The sequence below is a fragment of the Agelaius phoeniceus genome, chromosome 5 (genome assembly GCF_051311805.1).
Source record: "Agelaius phoeniceus isolate bAgePho1 chromosome 5, bAgePho1.hap1, whole genome shotgun sequence".
Lineage (NCBI taxonomy): Eukaryota > Metazoa > Chordata > Aves > Passeriformes > Icteridae > Agelaius > Agelaius phoeniceus.
The window spans coordinates 23,978,316-23,999,809 of NC_135269.1; the positions used below are offsets into that span (position 1 = coordinate 23,978,316).

Genomic DNA, 21,494 nt, shown 5'->3' on the forward strand with positions numbered 1-21,494 from the left:
TACCTGCCTCTCCTGAGCTTTCAGCATGTGGCCTCTTTGCTGTGGAGAGGTACAAAGTATGAGTTTGGAGGAAAACAGGAATGCAGCCTCTTTACAAGGCAGGAGAGGAGCACAGGGTCATAGTGGTTAGGATACCACTCTGGCACTGGAGAAATCAATGGAGGTTCAGCACATTACTCTGCCCTTGCTCTGCTCCAGGCTCCCTATGTGACCATTAACCACCCTGGGCTATTGCCATTCCAAGGGACATCAGTATCAGAGATAGGAAAGCTGCTATATCGGAGCCCAGTTTTAGCCAGAATACTTAATTCTGTGTCCTCTTTGTTCCTAAATCTATTCTGCCCAAGGCACAGGTGCCTACTGGAACTCTCTTGCAGGTTTCGCCTCCTCTGCCAAACCATTATTGCTCACAAGCTCTTTGACCACGTAGTGCTGGCCTTCATCTTCCTGAACTGCATCACCATTGCCCTGGAAAGACCCCAGATTGAGCACAGAAGCACGGTGAGAACCATTACCTGTCACCCACTTTATAGCACAACCTCTAACAGTGGTTCCTGAGTGTTCCTGGTCCTCCTATGATCTCTGGAAGAACTTCAGCATTAAACACCAGCTCCGACTCATCTATTCAAATACCTAAGTATTAGTAATTGACATAAATATGTGTTTCCCCTGCAGGCTTTTATAATGGGGAGACCCACTTTATAACACAGAAAACCTAGTTCCTTCTGTCTTGGAAAGTAAGTGTCTCCTCCAGGAGCCTGCATATAAGGGATGAATGGCAAAAGGGACAAGGAGTGGAACTGAGAGATAGAAGTAACTTCCATGCTGTAGCAATGGCACATCATCATTCATGTATGTTGCTCTTGAGCTATCTTGGAGGTGGCTCAAGCTGGCAAGTGAAATTACTTTTTCTGCTTGTCTGCCTTAGCTGACTCCCAGACTTTGCTGCACTTGGACACAATCAGTGGTCTGTGCTCAGCAGCTCTTTGGGAAGGAGTGCCAGGTCAGTGCAGCAGGTTAGGCCTGAGAAACACTGACAGAAAAGGGCAGAGGCTGCCTTGAAACCAGATCTGCCGGATGCAAAAAAATCCCATCCACTATGGTCTGGCAGAGCTGCATAGGATCCTGTCCCAGCCAAGGTATATGAGCTGAAAGCTGCCTAGCACTGACCTCTGCCAAGAACATCTCCCTTATTTCCTCAACTTTCAGACCTTTCACAGGAATGCAGAAATATCAAGATCATCAGAGGGGACTGACAGAGTAACAAGAAGCAGTGAAAATACATTTAAGATCTTTCTCTTTTTTTTTTTTTTTTTTTTTTTTTTTTTTTTTTTTTTGTTTTTTGTTTTTTGTTTTGTTTTGTTTTGGTTTGGTTTTTTTAATTTTTTTTTTTCTAGGAAAGAATCTTTCTCACTGTGTCCAACTACATTTTCACAGCAATATTTGTAGCTGAGATGACATTGAAGGTAAGTTACTGGAGAACAGCTCAGAGCCTTTTTCCAGTGTCAAACACTGTTCATGTTTGCTCAACACCCTTTTAAAATGTGTTCATCTTTTTGGTGTGCCAGTCCTTCCCTCTACCTTTATAAAGGTAGATACTGCCTGGGGTTCAGTCCTGTCTTGTTAGGCATAGAGGAGATGTTTATTGCAGGCATTAGATCCAGTTGGATCTTAGTATTCATGAAGGATAGCTGGCACTCAAGTATGGATTTTGTAATGATGTCAAATGTCCGTTCCCTTTCTCCTGGAGCAAGAATGGGGGACATTACAACAATATTAATGACATGCTCAAAGGTGAGATAATGATTCAATAGATGTCAAAGTACTTTGCAACAATCAGAAAACCTTGTTATTCCCTTCTCATATTTGGGGAAAAGTCCTAAAACTGTGTGCTGGAAGTTAAACCCCTAAAATTCATATCTGAATTTTGACTGTGATTTGGAGGATGTTAGTATCTCCCCATGACCACCAATTTCTGTAGCACCCACTGTTTTTGAGAACTGCTGACAAACAAATTACCCCTTTAAGAGCCAAAGTATGGATTTGGTGCCTGACTTTACCTCCCAGGTGATCTCCAATTTCCCCAAGCCTCTGGTGTGGCAGGGAAAGATTTCCTGTCTATCCCCTACAGTGTCGTGTTACTCAGGGAGGCAGAAGAAAGGTGTTTTCCTTCACAGACATCCAGGTGAAAGGAAAAGATTATGAGATGACACTTCAGTGTCATGAGGAGTTGATAACTATTCCCCCTCCTCCCATTCTCTCCATTGTTGCCCTCTATCAGGTAGCAATAGAAATTTCACTCCCTCTTTTCTCCCCTCTCTTCCAGGTGGTCTCTCTAGGCCTGTATTTTGGGGACCAGGCTTATCTCCGCAGCAGTTGGAACATCTTGGATGGCTTCTTGGTCTTCGTGTCTCTCATTGACATTGTGGTCTCAGTGGCCTCTGCTGGTGGTGCCAAAATCCTGGGCGTGCTGCGAGTGCTCCGGTTGCTGCGCACCCTCCGTCCCCTCCGGTCAGAACCCCACCGAGCCCTGCTTGGCCCCCTCCTCCCACTGGTTACCCCCAGGAGGGGTCCCAGGGTCAGATCAGCTGTCCCAGGCAAAGAAGGGTCTTTAACAAGCAATAGGCCACAAGGGGGTCCCCCTTAGCCATATGGGTCTGATGCTGGAGGTACCTCATCAAAGAACAAATCCATGGGAGAAAAAAGGCCTTTTGACCACAGGGGAGGGATCTCCACTGAGGGGTCACTGCCCATGGTGACAGGAGTCTGCTGCTGCTTAGGTCAAACGTCCCTGCCCTGTCCCTCTGTCATCTTTCCCCTTCCTTCCTTTCCAGAGTCATCAGCCGAGCCCCTGGTCTGAAGCTGGTGGTGGAGACCCTCATTTCTTCCCTCAAGCCCATAGGAAACATTGTCCTCATCTGCTGTGCTTTCTTCATCATCTTTGGCATCCTGGGTGTGCAGGTAGGTTGTTACTGTCCATCAAACAGCCCTTAAGCCCCCACCCCACAGGTATCTGTACCCCCAGGTCCTATAACAGACACAGGGAGCCAAGCAGAGCAGGAGAGACGGTGAAGCCAGTGAATTTTCTGTGTTTACCTTCTTCCACAAGTCATCTCCATAATGATACAGCCTTTGGCAAGCACAGACAGGTGCTCAGCAAGTGCAGGCATTGCTGGACATGAGAGACAGGAGTTAGTGCTCACACCTGGCAGCAGCTGGGTCAGGGTTTGAGTCAGTGTCATTGCGAGAGCCCAGGGCTGGCACAGCACAGGGCTCCCTGGACCCACCCGTGTCTCCCCACAAGGGCAAGCAGCTCAGTGCCTGCTCACATGAACCCTGCCACCAGTCAGCTCTCCTTCTCCCCCTCACTCTGAGCCCTAAATCCACCCACAAACTTCTTTAATTTTTTAATTTAATCCTCCTTATTTTTGGCTGTTGCATTGCAGAGGAGCAAGGGTGTGGGCGTTACTTCCATCTCAGGGAATGCGCTATACTTAGTTTGCTCTGATGCATCTGTACAAATGCACAATCCAGTACCTTCCATATGGGGAAAAGAGCCCTGGGCAGAAGAGTCATAGAAGTGCAGTGCAGCTTTGTGAAAAAATATATATGAGAAGAAGAGGATGTTTTTTTCTGGTTCTTTACCCTCAGATGAGATATTCTTTTCCCATCAGCACTTTCAGTAACTGGGAAGCAGGGAGTGAAGATTACTCTAGGGGACTGATTAGAAGATACTTTTTCCCTTTGTACCCAGAAAGGCTGCCTTAAGGGCTGTCAGATGGTGGGCTTACAGTCACTGCTGCCCTGGAGCAATGGAGAAGGCCAAAAAGCCAAGTGTGAGCTTACAGGGGTGGTCCTGCCTCCTTTGCAATGGTTGAGCCTGTGCTGCACATTGTGTTGGTGGTGTCCCTGTCATGCTCTATGTGGCTTGCAGTCTTGCAGGCCATGCAGCATCTTGGCAGCTTCTGTACATCCCAGGGAGCATGGGGAACCCTGTGGGGAAAGGGGCTGATGGGGCACTCCCCTCCTGCAGCTTTTCAAGGGCAAGTTCTACCACTGCCTGGGAGTCGACATCAGGAACATCACCAACCGGTCTGACTGCGTGGCAGCCAACTACAAGTGGGTGCACCACAAGTATAACTTCGACAACCTGGGACAGGTGAGTTTGCCCACAGCCCCCCCCTCTGATGGGAACCCAACACAGGGTTTGTCTCCTCCCCAGGGAACAGATGCAGTGTCTGGAAAGCCAGAAGGAGCAGTTATTTGGCATGCATGCCCATGCAGAAGCTGTGTCACTAGTTGGTTGGTATCAAAATGATACTACAGGATGAGTGGGAAAGAAAAGTGGTGGCAGCAGAGAGCTTGATTTTCTCTTTTCTCCTGCCATGAAGCTGATGTTCTTCACAAACTCTCTCCTCTGGTGGGTCTGGCTGCACATGGCACCTTGTCACCCTGTCCCTGTCCTCCGTCAGGGAAAGAGCAGGTTTTGATGTGTGCAGAGACACAGGAAGAGTATTGCAGTGGTGTGTGTTATAGAGCATAAACCCACAATAATTTTTTTCTGCCTGCCAGATGCACCTGCTCCACATCAGTTTTGCTTTATATATTGCAGGCTCTGATGTCCCTCTTTGTTCTGGCTTCCAAGGATGGCTGGGTCAATATTATGTATAATGGACTCGATGCTGTGGCTGTTGACCAGCAGGTACATGGACTTTCTTGTGAAAGGACCTTTTCACTTTCTTGTGCCTGTAAGGCAGAAAGCATCCTTTAACATCCTGATTCAGTACCTCCCTCAAACCAAGAGTCCCTTCCAGGCCTCTTCTGAATCCTTTGCTCACCTGTTTGCAAGGGGTCAGGTCCATGGCCTTGTCTAGTCCATGCAGGAAGGTGTAGCTGTGGCTATGCTGTGGGTGTCTGTGGTAGGGTCAGTGGGCCTTTATCTATTTGTAATGAAGAAATAATAATGGCATGTGTCTTTCTGGGCATGCTGGCTCCCTCCTGGCCCACTCATGGTTATTTCAATACCTTGTAAAGCAGGATCTGTTGGGCTGCCACCCACTGCATCCCTATTCTTCTACTGCTAAGACAATGTCTGCCTCTGTTCTCCTCCCACTCCAGCCAGTGATCAACAACAACCCCTGGATGCTACTCTACTTCATCTCCTTTCTCCTCATCGTCAGCTTCTTTGTGCTCAACATGTTCGTGGGGGTGGTGGTTGAGAATTTCCACAAGTGCCGGCAGCACCAGGAGGCTGAGGAGGCGCGCCGGCGGGAGGAGAAGCGCCTGCGACGTTTGGAGAAGAAGCGAAGGAGTAAGGCACAGCCTAAGTGTTTGGTTGGTTCGTAGGCCAAGGTTTTCTGAGAAAAACCTTTTCCTCTTATTTTTCTTTCCCAATGAGCTGGTCTCCAAAATCCATCGCTCGTGGCCGTGCTCTCAGCCTTCCTCCCCGCACCACTGCTGTGTCTCCACACACCTCACTGGGGTGGTCTGGGGAAGAGGGGTGGCCAAGGAGGTCTGCTAGGACTCCAGGGAAGGCACTGAGGAAGGGTTTTAGCACCCTGCTCCTCAGGAGATAACATACCAAAAACACCCCTGTGCACATGCCAACAGGCACTGTTGGCATGGGGCGAGCACATATTGATGCGCTTCCTGTGCTTGAGGTAGAGTCCCACCTGGGCTTCCTGCAGCTCAACTGGTGGTTGAAGAAGAACCTGAACAGACCATTCTTTGTGTTTAAACCCAAATCTAAATAAGAGGGGAAAAAAAAAAAAGAGGAAGACTCCTGTGTTTTGTGTCCCAGTGACCCCAGTGTTGCAGTGTCTCTCCTTGGTATCTAAAACCCTCTGTGGTGTAGGAAACCTTCTATTCCTAGTGTTTCTGTCCTGTTTTGTGTTACCTTTAGATAAAAATTGCTGAAGCATACTTGCTCCTGGAAATCATCCCTACTACCCAGACTTCCATTCACAGCCTATGGGCATGCTTTCCTTTCCTCTGCTCCAGTTTTCCCCTTCTCTCCTATAACACCCCAGGGCCTCTCCTTGAACCATCTGCTCCCTTTTATCAAGAGTGATCTTAATTTGTCAAGACATGAAATGCTGATTTATCACCATTCCCACAAACACAGTCTAACAGATTTTTTTCCTAGTATTCCATTCTTTGTCTTTTTTCCTATATATTTTTCCCCATGTCTTCTTTTGGTGAGTTTTTTTGGGGTTTTTTGGTTTTGTTGTTGTTGTTTTTCATTTTTTCCCCCTCTTCTCTATATCCTTTACCTATTCTTTTCTGGTTTTTCTCTCTCCCAACTACATTCCAATTCCTTTCAATGCTATCACCAAGCTTACACCTTCTCCCTCCTCAGTGTTTCTTACCCATTTCTCTCTTTCTTCTGATTTTTTCCTAACTCTGCCCACATCCCTCTTTCCACTGAAGAGGCGCAGCGTTTGCCGTACTATGCTACTTACTGCCACATACGCCTCCTTATCCATTCGGTCTGCACCAGCCACTACCTGGACATCTTCATCACTTTCATCATCTGCCTCAACGTGGTCACTATGTCCTTGGAGCACTACAACCAACCTGTGGTGAGTGAGATCATGGAGATAAGTTCTGCCTCCAGACACTGTCATTTTGGTACAGCTCTCTGGTGACCACTGTCCACCAGCATAAATAGGACACTTGGGTGTCTCTAAAAACTACTGTTAAAGTTTTGTAAGAATTAGTTTTGTAGTAGGCAAATTTGTGTGAAGATTTTCATGTGTATCCAAAAAGGTAGTTCCTACTCAGACACTTGTTATCCATTAAAATCCATAGAGAGAAGGTGTCTGAGCACAAGTCAAGCCCCTAGAAAGCATGGTACAATTAAGTCTCTGTGCTTTATATTAGTAAGTGGATATGTGGGTCACCCAAATTTAGCTGCCTGCTCTGCTTTTTATTTTTCCCTTGTTCCTAATGGGAGCAAGTGGTGGAAGCAGCAGTGTCCTGGGAACTTCAGGCTTTGCATCATATTTCCAAATGTCAGCCCAATTCCCCTGCTATGTGGCCTCAGCTGAGAGAACCAGAGGGGCAGGTTGCATGTCATGGGATGGTCCATCTTTACCAAGCCACCTTTTCTTTATAAGGGAAACTGCAGAACCAAAGTGCTGAGCAGAGCCTCTCTCAGCTGCACCAAGCCACCTTTTCTTCATAAGGGAAACTGCAGAACCAAAGTGCTGAGCAGAGCCTCTCTCAGCTGCAGGGTGTGGTTCCAAATACAGTACCTTGGAGGCCAAATAAGTTTTTCACTTTGTTTGGGTACAGACCATGTACCTCTCAGTGTTCCTGGCAAAGCTGCAGATTCTTTTGGCAGGAAAAATGTATACTGCACATATCAAAGGAGCCTTCTACCTCCATATGTAGACAGAGCATTCATCATGACATCTGCCCAGCAACATTTCAGTTTTCTCTTCAGAAGACCCTTGGTTTAGGTGACAGCTCTGGTGTCTGAACAGATTGTCTGAGGTAACTCAGGCTTTGATCAGGGGCTGAATCTGTCCTCATTCAAATCTATTGCCAGGCTCCTCTGTTTCCTGCCCACCTTGCCCAGCTGCCCAGCTCTCATCTTTCCCTAGATGGTGCCCAGTTTTATATTTCAGGAACTCTCAGCCTTTATCTTTTGGTGTCCTCACATAAGATCTTTGTTCCTCAACAAGTCACTAGTCTTCCTTACTCTTCAGCTTCTTTCCCTGGAACATAGCTCCAGCCAAGCCAGCCTGCTGTCAGGCTCTGTTAAACAATCTTCTCAAAGCACTTCAAACCCTTCCAGTACAAAATGCCACCAAAAGCTGCCCACTGCTCACACTGGTTCTTGGTGGTCATGAAGGGGCAGCATGTAAAAGACCCAGAAACCAAACAGCTCAGAGATGTGATGTGCTGGCACCAGACAAAGACACAGCAGAGATGACCTGAATCCACACCCAGAGTAACCTCTGTGCTTCACTCCTGGTTGATAGCTGTGCCAGTGCCATTAACAATGTGTCATTCAGGTGGCACAGGCTACTGGCAGAAGAAAAGCCTGATGGCATTTTGTGGATTCTCTTGCAATAACCTCCTCCTCCTGATTATGCTGAACAGTACAGAAGAAAGGAGCAGTAACTGATCCTCAGAACTGATCCCATCTCTGATGGGCAGAAGGGCTGGCTGGTGGTTGCCCTTAGTAGACGACCTCCACATTCAAGTACGTAGGAAGCATGGGGCCACTTCCCCACCCCACCATGAATATCTGGGGCAGCTTCTGCACCCAGAATGAGTTCCTGGCACTTAGGAGAGTGCACACAGGGGGGTTATGTGTTTGATGTTGCTTTTGCCTCAATTCTTTTCCTTCTCTTTTCTGTGGCAGTCCCTGGAGACCGCCCTCAAATACTGCAACTACCTGTTCACCACTGTGTTCGTGTTTGAGGCAGTCCTCAAGCTGGTGGCATTTGGTCTGCGACGATTCTTCAAAGACAGGTGAGCAGAGGGTTGTCAGCAGTGGCTGTGGGACAGCTGGGTTTGGGGTAGAAGTTTGGGGATGGTGCCCTATTTAGACCATGAAGTGGTGGCAGAGTGCTCTGACTGTCTCCCAGTTCTGCGCCGCATGGACCTAACCTCATCCTCCACAAGGTGCACTGCCTAGGCAATAGCAAGAGTTGTCCAAAAATTGCCTCTTGGTTGCAGTCTGCTGGTTAGGCTAGAAAGCAAAGGAGATGAGGTTAGAGTGAGACATTTTTTTTCCTGCCCTTGAGGCAAACTGTGAGCATGCAAAAGCAGAACATATATAGCAAAGTTGATTCAAGGTAGTAAGGCCGTAAAAAGCTGAGCCCATTAGTCAAAGCATAGCGCCATAGTAACACAGCTCCATGCTTTCAAATCAGCCTGGCTTGCCTCTGGCTGCTCAGGGTGTGTGTAAAGTGAGTCTCTGTTTCTCTGGAAAAGCCCATATAGGTTGACTCAGAGTGGGCCTTGAACTCATACATAAGGAAATGTTTAGGATGAAGTGGAGACAAGTACCTTTCTTTTTCAGGAAAATGGAAAAACTCTATCTTCGTGTACTCTGTTCAATTTTTCTCCTAAAGGTGGAACCAGCTCGATCTGGCCATTGTGCTGCTGTCTGTCATGGGCATCACATTGGAAGAGATTGAAATCAATGCTGCTCTCCCAATTAACCCCACTATCATCCGGATCATGAGGGTGCTGCGAATTGCCCGGGGTGAGAGAGACGCTGGCCAGAGCAGGGGTACATGTGGCCATCGAGTGCAGCTTGGTGCCACCACTCATTGAGCAGTGGCTGTAAAGTTGTGAGCTTGCCCTGTCCTGGCCCTCGAGGAGCCTCTGAAGTGTCCTTCATCACATCCCAGCAGGGATTCTAGGATCTAGGATAGCCTAGAAGCTCAGGCTTTCTGGTTCCCTGGGAGGTGAAGCACTGGGAGGGTGGGCAGATTATGTGAGAGTTGAACTTTCTCTGTTACTCATTTCTGGGGCAACTATAGTAGTGGTGTGGGGAGCAGAGGCCCCTGAGCAGGTTGAAATTTGAGGTAAGAGGGTGGCCAAGGTGTGCCAAGATGGCATAACAGCAATGGCTGAAGGGAGAGAAAGTGATGGAAGGAAAAATCAAAGCAGAAGGACAATTAGGACACACATTCCTGAGAAGAAGCATGTGGCTGGAGTGTCTGGGTGAAGCAAAAGCAACCCAACAGGCATGGGTGGCCGAAAGAAAATATTTAGTAAAAAGGATGTCAGCTTGAAGAGAAGGAACAACTGGGGTTGTACCATCAAAAGCAAGAAGAGAAATGAGGGGAAAATCCATTTTTTTTAGGGGAACAAGATACAGGACATCTGTCTTGTGCTACTGTTATTAGTAAGTCACACAAAGGATGCCTCTGAGCTCAGTCTGACTGACGCTTCTCTTGTGCTTGTTGTGGCAGTCCTGAAGCTACTGAAGATGGCCACAGGAATGCGAGCGCTGCTGGATACAGTTGTTCAAGCCCTGCCACAGGTAAAACATTTTCCCAAAAGACTCTCCTCTTCTGTCCCTTTTTCCAAAGGGTTGATTCTTGTGGGGTCTCAGAGGTGGTGTCTACAGTGGTGTGTAGGCAACTACCTGCAGGTCATGTCCAAGTTCTCATGTCATTCCTGGGGTTACAGCTCACCTCACATCTCTCTTCTCCAGCATCTGAAAAAATAAGGCTTGACCCCTGGATAAGGGTAGGTTTCTTCCCATCATGCCTAGCTAGTGTCTAACTGTTTGCAACTAGTCCTTGGCTCCTTTCTCCCCTCTCCATAAGAAGGAAAGACTGATTGGAAGCCATTTCAGGATGAAAGGACATCTTTCCATCACTGCAGCTCTCACCCTTCCCCAAATATGTCACCTTTTCCCTCCTTCTTTTTCATTTGCACTCTCCCTTTCTTAGCCAGTGCTTCCCCCTTTCTATTTTTTCTTCTTTCCTCCTCCTGAATCCCTTTGTGTTTCTGAGCAGCTCATGCATGAGAAGCAGTGACACGCTGTGTTGTGGCTCACACAGCCGGCAGTTAAGTGTCTGCTGCAAGACATCGAGACAGAAGGATCTCATGAGCTGTGAGTGGCAGCTGCTCCTAAACGAGATGCTGACACTGTGCTTTACACAGGCTTCGAGCCCACTGTGAGCATCCTCCATGATGGATGAGCAGTCAGGGAGTCTGGTCCCCTTCCTTTTGGATTGTTGGGGGAGCATTGTTAAGCAAGGAGTAATGCACCAAGTGGCTCTGCCGATCATACATCAGACCGGTCCCTTGGCAGGCCCTGAGAAAGCAGCTCTACTGCGTGATATCAAAATGCACAGGCATTTGTCAGTTGATTTATCAGCTAATGTGCCAGTGCTGGTGAGTGATGATGAGCTGGGAATCAATCTGAAAACAGCATGAGTAGTTACCAGGGAATTTACTTCTGGTGTGGGTGACAATAAATGTCAATCTGAATTAGTGGAATATGATGGCACAAAAGTGAAAAGGAAACTCTGTGATCTTTTATGGATCCTGAGCTCTGTCTGGTCTTCCATGCTTTTTATTAAGCAATAATTATTTGTGATTTATTATAGTAATAGTAATAACAACAATATTAATAATTCATTTGTAGGATACACAACATCATTCAGGATAGTTGAGGGCTGAGATACACTGGACAATAGAAGGAAGGGGAGATAAAGGATGGTCTTAGTGCAGGCAGATCTGGAATGTAAATTTTTATTAGTTTTTTGTTAGCTCTGCTGCCACAGACCGGCTCAGTGCAGCTTCTTTGCACCTTGCTCTTTTCCATTCCAGGAGCCACAACAGACGATTTTTCTCAGGAAAGGATCTGGGACAGAGCAGGTCTTCAGATCCAGTGTCTGCATGTCTGTGGCATGTTTATTCTGAGACCCAGATAAATGCACACAGATATTAAGAAATAGTATCCAGAAACTGTTGGTAAGAGGACTCTGCAATATATTTGCACTTAAATGATGAGATTCAACTTCCACCCCCAAAATACAGATAATAAATAAGAGAGGAAGAAATATTCATATCCCTGTCATGTAGACAGAAAAACAGTCATCAGACAGTTAAGTGTTTTGCTCAAGATGGCAAAGAGCACAGCTGGGACCTGTGAGTCTCTGTTTCTGGTCCTAGCCAAAAACCACAAGTATATTCTTCCACACTTTCTCATTTTTGATTTTTCCCATTTGCCTACAGCTCCTTTGCTAACTAAGTTTGTAGGCCAGGTTTTTTGGAGGTCAGTAATATCTGTCTCAAAGCAAGCAGATATCTGAAAGTTTGGTCTCTAGGTATTCCCTGGAAGATAATAAGAAGCAGTACTTAATCCCTCCAGTATCAAAGCCTATGACTTTCTATTGACTGGCTTTTGCTGCTTCCTATAACAGGTTGGCTTTGATTAATAAAGTTGTGTAGCAGGGATAAAAAAATCCCTCCATACTTATAGTTGCATAAAAATCTGAACTTCAAGGTCTAAAATCCACCAGTTTCAACGTTAAAAGAATGAATATAGTCTCCATATTTTATACACCGGGTCTTTGGGGGACAATTGAATTATCTGTAATATTCTCTAAGATTTATTGGCTTTGCCAAAAGAAGTAGTTTAAAATAAGCTGTCCTTTCCCTTGCACTTTCTCCTCTTCCTGACCTTTCTCTTTTTGTTCCTAGAGCACAGACTCAAATCAGGGATTTTGGCTTGCTAATGGCATACAAGGCATCTCCAGTTGTCCTGTTTCAATTCCCTTCCTGTCTTTGTTACACTGCAGCAATTCTTAATAGTGAATAGAGCTTTAATTTTAAAGAGCCCTTTGGAAATGTAGTCCTTAGCTAAGTTTTATTAACTTCCTTTTCTTAACGCCCTGTAGACACAGACCCAGCACTGTGCTTTCACAGCATTTACTATGGTGTCTAATTTAGTCATCAGAAATAATTCCTTCCAGTGAGTATGTAGCGAGCCAGGATGTGGCAGTCCAGGGGAGTGGGTGGGCTGAATCATTTATTTCTCTCCTGAATTTGGATGGCACAGCAGTTGCAATGACTAAATTAGATTCCTGAAGTGATGATCCTAACGTAGGCCCAGTGACCACATGCATTCAGACCAGAAACTGTTTAGTGTTTCAAAAAACCCCATTAAGTCCTTAATTTTTCCATGCCTTCTCTTCCCACCTTCCTGCTCCTCCCCCAGCCCTGATGGCAACTGGATCCATCACTGAACATTTCTCAACTGTTGAGCAATTGTTTGGTTGCATTTGTATACTGGGATTTCACTTTCTTCAGACTTGGAAATGCAGAAACACTTTCTGTACAGATGAAATAGGCTTTGGGATAGGCTGATGGTGCCTTTGCTTTTAGGTGGGAAACCTTGGACTCCTTTTCATGCTCCTCTTTTTCATCTACGCTGCTCTAGGAGTGGAGCTCTTTGGAAAATTGGGTAAGTCTCAAGCAGACCATGCTTCAATGTGAGCCACAGACATGCTGGTTGGGGTTTCTCAAAATCAAAATCAAAATCAAAATCTTCAATAAAAGCACTCAGTTGTTTGATGCACTTCATTCTCCCTTATGCATAATTGATGTAAGAGGAATTTCCCTCTAAATTGTTATCCTAACAGGCTAACAAAATAAGAGCAGCCTCCATTTTCTCTTACAGTCTTAAACATTTGATTTTCCTGCACTCTGTCCCTGACATTGCCTTCAAGATTACAAGAAAAAGTTTGTGAAATCTTATTTACATCTCTTGCCATGGAATATTGATCAAGAAGAAAGGCAGGAGAATGACTTGCTGGGAGGATGCCCCTGAGCAGCAGTTACACTGCCTGATATCCTGGGGCTGGGCCATCAGGGGTTTTTCCATACTGATGGCTAACAGCCAACTGTTGGACAGGGTGCTGACACCATTCATTACTTGAGGTCTTCAGGTTGTGAATCCATGTTGTTGGTCTCAGGGCTGGTAGTGTGTCCTCCCCTGAGTGTCGTGCCCTGCACTCCCCTTGTTTTTCAGTGTGCAACGATGAAAACCCCTGTGAGGGCATGAGCCGCCACGCCACCTTCGAGAACTTTGGGATGGCCTTCCTCACACTTTTCCAGGTGTCCACGGGTGACAACTGGAATGGGATCATGAAGGTAACTGGGACTTGGAGGCAAGGATCTCCAATTTGTGGGGAAAGAGAAATTCTGATGTGTGGTCTGTTCAGCAGAGCTTGGGCTAGCAAAGGGAAGGGGAACAGAACACAGAAGCTGGGTTGCTAGGTAAGGTCCCTGCTTGGTCCAGAGTCTCTCTCCCCACTATGGTAACTCATGCCTTGGGCTTGTCTAGTCCTGGAGACATCTGATTGAGAAAAGTGGCAATTTTCCTTAGGAGGAACAAGAAAATCATTTAGGCTGAGGGAATATCCAGTGTAGTCAGGACTGCACAGGACATGTCTGTTGGACATGGCACTCATCTGCAGAGCTACCAGGAAAAGACAAAATAAATATTTCCTTCAGAGGACATGGAGAAAGGAAAGTTCTTTCATCACAAATGGTGCTTTTGAGAATAGATGGGAGAAGGTAGTACCAGCCTGCTCATTTTTGGTCTTGTTTACATATGTGGTGCTACAGGGGCAGCAACATGTCATGGTCTGAAAATTTGCTTCATATGCCCTTAAATGGTTTTGCTTTCAAGCAAACAGCATATGAACAGAGAGTATCCTAGATTCTTTGGGGAATCGTGCCAAAAGACATGGGGTGACAGAAGTGTCTGCCTTGTTCTTTCCATTAGCATCAGTGTTTTTTGACAGAGAGAACAGCCAAGTTTCTGTTCTTACTTTACTCTTTCCTTCCTTCCATGGTTCCCTCTCAATCCCAACTTCCTCTCAAGGATACCTTGCGTGACTGCAGCCACGATGACCGGAGCTGTCTCAGCAACCTGCAGTTCATCTCCCCACTGTACTTTGTCAGCTTTGTGCTCACAGCCCAGTTTGTCCTCATCAACGTGGTGGTAGCTGTGCTCATGAAACATCTCGACGACAGCAACAAGGAGGCCCAGGAGGATGCAGAGATGGATGCTGAGCTTGAGATGGAAATTACTCACGGGCTGTGCTCCCACAAGTCAGGCTCTCCAAATTCAGGACAGGGAAAAGGAGCAGGAACAGGAGGAGGTGGTGGTAGAACAGAACCCGAAGGACATCTGTGCATGAGATGTTACTCTCCAGCCCAGGTGAGTACACCTTTGAACTTAACTAACCAGACAGCAGCAAGGAGCTGTGGGCATTAGCTGGGCAGCTCAGATGATTCAGGGCTTAGCAGTAGCAGAGTCTTCCACCTTAGAGTGAAAGGTTTGCTTTCAGCAGTAGACTTCTGAGTTGATAGGATCATGTAGGGACAAGGCTATGACAGCAGTGTGTCCTGTTCATTGTCATCATGGCGTAGGAACCTGAGGGCCAGCAGAGTAGGGATGGAGCAGATCAGCTAAAGGTGTGACAGGAGCAAATTTGAGAGGGGAGCTCAGGAGAAGAGTGCAGGAGAAATGGCAGATCAAGAGTGAGTGACTCCAGCAGAGCTGGAAGGGAGATGTGAGCACTGAAAGTGAGTGAAGACTGTCCCTACTTATTTTTTTTTTTTTTTTCATTGAACTCTGGCACCTTTACACACCTTGTGGAGCAAATGTTTCCCCCAGTGACCCTGTGCAAGTACCTGCAGAACAAGATGCTGCTCCAGATGAGTCAGGGTGGAGAACCCAACCCCAAATTCACAAGAAACTTGAAAGCAAAAAACTCGACATTCTTAAAATGATCTCTCCCATCCTCCCCCCTTTCTTGTCCCCTAGGAGAACTTATGGCTGGACAGTGTCTCTTTAATTATTAAGGACTCCTTCGACGGGGAGTTAATGATCATCGATAACCTATCGGGCTCCGTCTTCCATCATTACTCCTCGCCGGCCATGTGCGAGAAGTGTAACCATGACAAGCAAGAGGTAACCTGCGTACGAGGATGTGTGAGGGGACTCTTCCCCCCAGACCTGCACACCCACACCCACGGGCCCGCAGGTCGTCCCATGTGTGCTCCTCGCTGTAGATTGTGTAGACAGTAGAGCTTGTGGACCTGTGTTTGTTATCTGTTGTGAAGTGCTGGTACTGCCTCTAGTACAGGCCTGCCCTCCTCAGCCACACGTGGATGTTTGAGGTGGTGGAAAAGTGAGACGTGACAGGACACATGTCAGGAGGGACTGAACGACCTGTAGAGAAATGACTATGAAGGCATCCCTTGTCAGCTCTTGTTTTGTTCAATTCTGCAAGAAAAGTCTAGGTTCAGGCTCATGTTGGATAGAGGACTCTAAGGATCTCACCCCAATGAGACCACTCAGGAGCAATTCAGGGGGAGATTTAAGCTTGTGTTTTGTCCTCATTTTAAGCATGTGCTTGCTTATTCCCTGTTGAGGCCAATTAGTTAAGCACATGTTTAAATGCTTTGTTGAATAGAGTTTTTGAGCAAGGATTGGTTTGTGTTGAAAACCAGTTAATTAGTTTGAGCAAAAACTAAATAAACATGAGCCCACTGAGAAAGTTTGTTAGCTGACAAATGGGTTGTTGGCTAAGACCAGGACCAAATGGCTTAGACTTGAGCTACCAAAGTTGGTAGAGGCTTTGGAAAACTCCTTCCTAAGCAATTAGTCTTTTCGGGTTGTGAAAAAATAGGAGCAAAATAGTCTGGGAAGGGTAAGGTGAATAGCAGAACTAATCTGATTCTGAAATAATTTTATTGTATTTAGGTGCTCTGATTTTGTGTGGTCAGACCTGTAGCAGTAGTGTGGCTCTTCTGACAGTAAATTGGTACATCAGTGGCAAACTTTACCCTCTCCTTCCCCATAACTGACTGGATGTGTTGTTATAGCTTATAAAGAAACAAGGAAACTTGGGGAAAGAGCTCTTATTGGCAGGTCATTCTATTCATGTTTGAAGAAAGCAATATTTTGTTTGCTCTCAGATGCCTAGTTCTGATGCTCTGATATTTTTTCAGCTTCTCAGCTGTCTGCTTTTCCCCATTGCTTCCTTTTGAAACTATCAAAATGCAAACATTGCTGTAGTTTATCCTGAGACACTTCACAAATGAATTCTGCATTAATGAAACCAAATAACTAGTTTTCAATTAACTGCAATTTTCACTACTTTGCTTAAGTCTTTATGTTCAGCAATTGGTGCTCAGCTTTCTCAGCAAATGAGGTCTAAGGCAGTCCAGAATGATTGCCCCCGAGTCAAGTCACTTGCAGCTAGTTTGGTACATTTGAAAACCTCACAGATAGTCTTCAGTATCCCGCCTACGAGTGAAGACAACAACCCATTTTCTTACCTTTCCAGCAAAGAAACTAGATTAGCAAAATCTTCAAATGCAACCCACAGCTAGAGCAAAGAATTTGATGTAATTATCACAACTGAAAAATTATTCTTAGATCATACTTTCTAATGGGTGTTATAGAGCCGTAAATTACTTTCAAAAATGGTATTTCAATACATCTAAAATGTGGAATTGAAAAGAACTTATCTATGCAAGAATGGGTTTAGTAATAAAATACAGATGCTTTATTTTGGATTATATGAGTCAAAGTGATACCTTAGGATTTTAAGCCAGGACTGACCATGATGTTCTCATCATATTTCAAAGTAGAAAAAAGAAATTGAGGAAATTGAAATGGTAAATCACTACATGGAGTCATAGCTAACATCACCAATGCACAGAGTCATTAAATTATACTGTGCTCTGGTACATCAACATACCCAAATGAGCATTGTACACAGACTGAATTGTACAGTCCCAGAAGCAATTGACAGCAATTTACATAGGCAAAACTATTTATCCAGTGCTCTTAAGTGTGTGTGTGTTAGAAAAACCCAGTATGCTTACTGTCCACCTAATCAGCCTTAAACCACCCTTCTGACAAAAATCATATATTAGGCAGAAATGTCCCCTCCAATTTCATTGGTAGTTCAATTCACCAAGATGATGAGCACAGCGGATGGACACAACATTTAATGTTAATATGTGCTAAGCTTTTTGTGGCATTGAGCAGAAGTGCTCTGTGGCTTTCCCAATTATGCTCCTGATACTTTATTTTAAAACCAATTATTTGTACAGTTAAGGATTCTTGTGATCATGAGTCTGTTCCTAAAGATATATCTGCAAGTAGTTGTTTTCTAAGGGATATGCGTGCATTGTTCAGTATCTCAGGCTGATGCTCCTGGCGGGTTTCATGGATTGGGATCTATTCAACAGCTCTTTCTTCCTCACTGTAATTAAAATTGCCTTTTTGTTCCTCATCTTTAGTCAGCAGATTTTAAAATATTCTGCCGTAAGGGAAGCAAAAAGATCAGAACCTCCTTTTTTCATGGTGCTAAACTCTTCTCTTGCCATTTCTATCCTTTCACTCTTGGGATGGTTGACAGACTTCTGTACATGGATGACTGAAGTGTGTTTAGCCACGGTAGGAGTTTGTCAGTGAGCACCAGTGAAATGTGTTTATTTCACCTGCAGTTTATTTAGGTTATGACATTGTTGACTGTGGGTTTTATGTAGATCTCAGGGTGGTCAGAATATTCAAGCAAGTGGTTCAGTGACAAAAAGACTGTTCTGGCTTTTGTTGAAATCCTTCTTTATGGATGGCAAAGGTAGTCACAGATGTTTACCACATGTCATGCTCGCGTCTCTACAAGCACAGCTGTAAGGCTGCTTTGGTGTAGCAGGCACTTGGGAGAGTAATAGATGAGTACAGACATTAAGTGGGACTGAATGAAGACTGTGCTTCTCTGCAGGAGTTGTTGCTGACTGGTGGCCGTGTAGCATCCTTGGCATAAGTTCATTGTGGGCTCTCTGTGCATTCATGCTCTGAGGAGCAGTTGTTGGTTTTGGGCTCTCTCCGTGGTTGAACAGCACCATGTTCCTGTGTCAGAATAACACCTCAAATAAGGATGTCATTTGTGCATTTTATTTAAATCCAGCTTCGGGTTTCCATTCTGCTTGTTTAAAGTGCATTATCCCTCAGATGGAGACCTCTTCCAGTCTCTGGCATTGGCAGAAGCCACTAAACTTCCAGCTCGAAAGTCATCTCTCCAAATGTTTCACCTGCTGTCATGGTGCAAGAGCTGTAGCTGCCTCTTGCAAACACAAACACATGGCCAGAAGCTGTCCCGACTGAGACAACCCAGAATACAGCTCTCAAGACTTAGCTGCTGGTGGTGCAAACTTCTGGCACTCCAGAGACCAGTGATGGAAATCCGAGCACAGGAGGGACAGAGTAACTGCTTAGGCTGGTAGAAAAAGATGCTTTTCAGGCATTGTGAGAAAGAGTTGTCAAGCAGAGGGGATTTAAAAGCTTGGAGGAAAAAGGATGGGAGAGGGGCACATGTGGTATAAAATAGGCCAAAAGATGAAGCAAGGTCAGGCATGGGACTGGAGCAGAGCTGAAGCACAAGAATGAGAGAAATGCAATGGTCAGACTTGCTTTCAGAAAGCAGGAGAGCTCAAGTGTGGGTGTGTGGGAGGGGGTTAGGGTTAGAGATGGAGAACAGAATGGAAGACGGTGTTAGGTAAGATCTTGGGTAGGTTAGAGGGGAAAGGCAAGATGCAGGAAAGCTGGAGAGAAACAGGGTTTCAGTAATGAAGGTAAGAGAATATGAAAAGCATGATACTGGCATGGATTGCAAAAGGCATGACTTTCCCTGGAATGAAAGCACCTTCATGTTTAAGCAGGGCTGTCTGTGGTGCCTTCAGAAAGAGGGGTCCACTCTTTATCCCTCAGCAGAGCCAGCTGCCCTGTCACCAGCCTGAGGGACCCCTCTGCCTGCCTGGCTTTATTTGCAGGGCCTTGGGCCAGCTGTACCGCTGTGACAGATACAGGACTCGTTCCTCCAATTCTGGCACTAGAGGAGCATGGACTGGTAGCAGCCTGCTTGCAGATCATATATTCAACCTTTCTTTAAAAGTGAATTCTCCTGCCCAGCCCAGTTCTGGGTTAGGCAGCTCCTGATATATCCAAGGAATATAACCTAAAATTGATTTTGGGTCTACAGGCTCTCACTTATCCACCATCAACAGTGTGACTGCTTGAAATGTGGATTCCAGGCATGACCTGTGACAGCTCCTTTCCCTTCCTGCAGGTCCAGCTGGCTGAAATGGAAGCATTATCTCTCAACTCAGACAAGTCCTCTTCCATCCTTCTAGGAGATGAGTCAGACAATCGAAATGCTGCTCAGCTGAATCCTAAGGAGATCAAGGTTAGCCTCAGTCAGCCATGGGCATCCTACACCCTGTGATGTACTTATGCCCCTGCTCATTTCAGGTCTTCTGTATTCATTCAGGTGTCCCTGCTGAGCAATATAATTCTGGTCATTTTTCAAGAGCTTCTCCATAGAGACATACTGTGGAGTAGGATTTGAGGAGAACAAAAGAATACATGTATTTGAAAGTTCTCTTCACTACTGTTAGTAACTTCCTCTGAATTAGTCAAAAGGTGATTCTGGGCTGGAAAATTGAGCATCTCTTAGCTAGGTTGAAGTTATTATCAGAATCTTCTTCTTGAGGCTTTGAAAAGTCTGCTTGATCATCTTCCATTAAATTTCACTTTGTCCTTGCTTATTTTTTCCAGCAGGATGGCCAGGACAACCCTGACTCCACTGGGGCAGACAATCTGGGGGAATGCTTGCTTCCAGCATCCAGAGAGGATGGCTCTACAAACCCAGAGAGTTACCTGTGTGAAATGGAGAATACACCTTTCGACTCAGTTCAGTCTTGGCTAAAGCATGAAAGTAGCAAAGGTGAGCAAGGCTCTCATTCTCCAGGTCTGCTGAAACTGTGGGTTGGCTCAGCTCTGTTTTTCTCCTGCTTTCCCTCTGCCAGGGGGAGAGTTAATGTGACTTCAGGTTACACTAACCAAGAATTAGTTTTCAGTTTGCTAATTTGCTTCAGGAATGGGGGGAGGAGCAGTTCCTTCATTTTTGTTGCTAGTTTTTATATCTTCCCTCAGACATGACTCTGTGCAATACTGTGAAAGTGCTGATCTCTATTTGCAGTAGTGCACCCATACACGGTCAGAAGAAAGTGGGGACAGATTCTCCTGACATGCCAGCTGGATGAACTGTGCTCACTCAGCACAGAAAAGCTCTGCTGCCCCCTGAGACCAAGTAAAGGTTCAGGGAACACATAACACACGTCTGCCCTTGGTGGAAGTGCTCCAGTTCTACTCTTGAGCATGCCCTGGTCTCCTGTGGTCCCCAGCTTTCCCAAACCACCATTTAATTTATCTCCCTTCATCCCTCGCCTTGCAGGATCTGGGATGAATGTCCTCTGGCAGCAATACATACTTGAATCAAGGCAATATAGCTCAGCATTTCTCTGTGAGAGCAACAGCAGAGCTGGCCTCTTACCTTAGGGCTCTGAGCTGTGTTAGGTCTTCCTGATCTGGTGCAGGTTTTTGTGCAAAAAGTGGGATCCTTAGTCTGAACACCACACTGAGGCTTCTTGGCCAGGAGTGCATGCTCCTGAATATCCTTTGTTCACTGGACCTGAGACTTTGCTCAGTGTAATAGCAGCAAAGGCACAAAATAAAATCAGAGGACTCTTCAACTTTTTTTTTCTTCTATTTCTGTTCTCCTCCCTTTTCTTTTGATGCTGTCAGTCCCTCCCAGCCCCTTCTCTCCAGGTGCATCTTCCCCTCTGTTACCTGTGCCAACAGAATTTTTCCACCCAGCCATCTCTGCCACCCAAACAGAGCCTGAGGAAGTCTCATGTCCACACAACCTTCCTAAGATCTCTCTGCAAGGCTCGTGGGCATCACTGAGATCTCCAGGTGTGAACTGCTCACTTCTCCATCAGGTGAGGAACCTCGCTTCTGTCTGCTAGGAAAACTCAATTTTCACATCCCACCCAAACAGAGGGGGCTGAAGAAGGAAGAGGGCAGAGGAAGGAGAGAGGCAGCTGTGCTCACAGGCTGGGTAGCCTGGATAACCTGG

At 45.8% G+C, this 21,494-nt stretch overlaps 1 protein-coding gene across 6 annotated transcripts in view; it reads left to right on the forward strand.

The window, feature by feature from the left end:
* The window catches only part of CACNA1I (calcium voltage-gated channel subunit alpha1 I), a 169,447-nt gene that overhangs the window by 139,528 nt on the left and 8,425 nt on the right, over positions 1–21,494 (forward strand). For 3 of the 6 annotated variants that reach the window (XM_077178588.1, XM_077178589.1, XM_077178587.1), the window contains 18 exons: positions 378–501; positions 1,398–1,466; positions 2,327–2,511; positions 2,835–2,961; positions 4,034–4,159; positions 4,613–4,702; positions 5,119–5,311; positions 6,430–6,581; positions 8,375–8,484; positions 9,090–9,223; positions 9,939–10,009; positions 12,871–12,949; positions 13,517–13,638; positions 14,375–14,713; positions 15,323–15,469; positions 19,644–19,760; positions 20,132–20,300; positions 21,161–21,357. In XM_077178588.1, coding sequence (XP_077034703.1) covers positions 378–501; positions 1,398–1,466; positions 2,327–2,511; positions 2,835–2,961; positions 4,034–4,159; positions 4,613–4,702; positions 5,119–5,311; positions 6,430–6,581; positions 8,375–8,484; positions 9,090–9,223; positions 9,939–10,009; positions 12,871–12,949; positions 13,517–13,638; positions 14,375–14,713; positions 15,323–15,469; positions 19,644–19,760; positions 20,132–20,300; positions 21,161–21,357 — 2,551 coding nt within the window. The remainder of the gene's footprint in view (positions 1–377; positions 502–1,397; positions 1,467–2,326; positions 2,512–2,834; positions 2,962–4,033; positions 4,160–4,612; positions 4,703–5,118; positions 5,312–6,429; positions 6,582–8,374; positions 8,485–9,089; positions 9,224–9,938; positions 10,010–12,870; positions 12,950–13,516; positions 13,639–14,374; positions 14,714–15,322; positions 15,470–19,643; positions 19,761–20,131; positions 20,301–21,160; positions 21,358–21,494) is intronic. The other 3 variants (XM_077178590.1, XM_077178591.1, XM_077178592.1) reach the window with 3 other exon arrangements.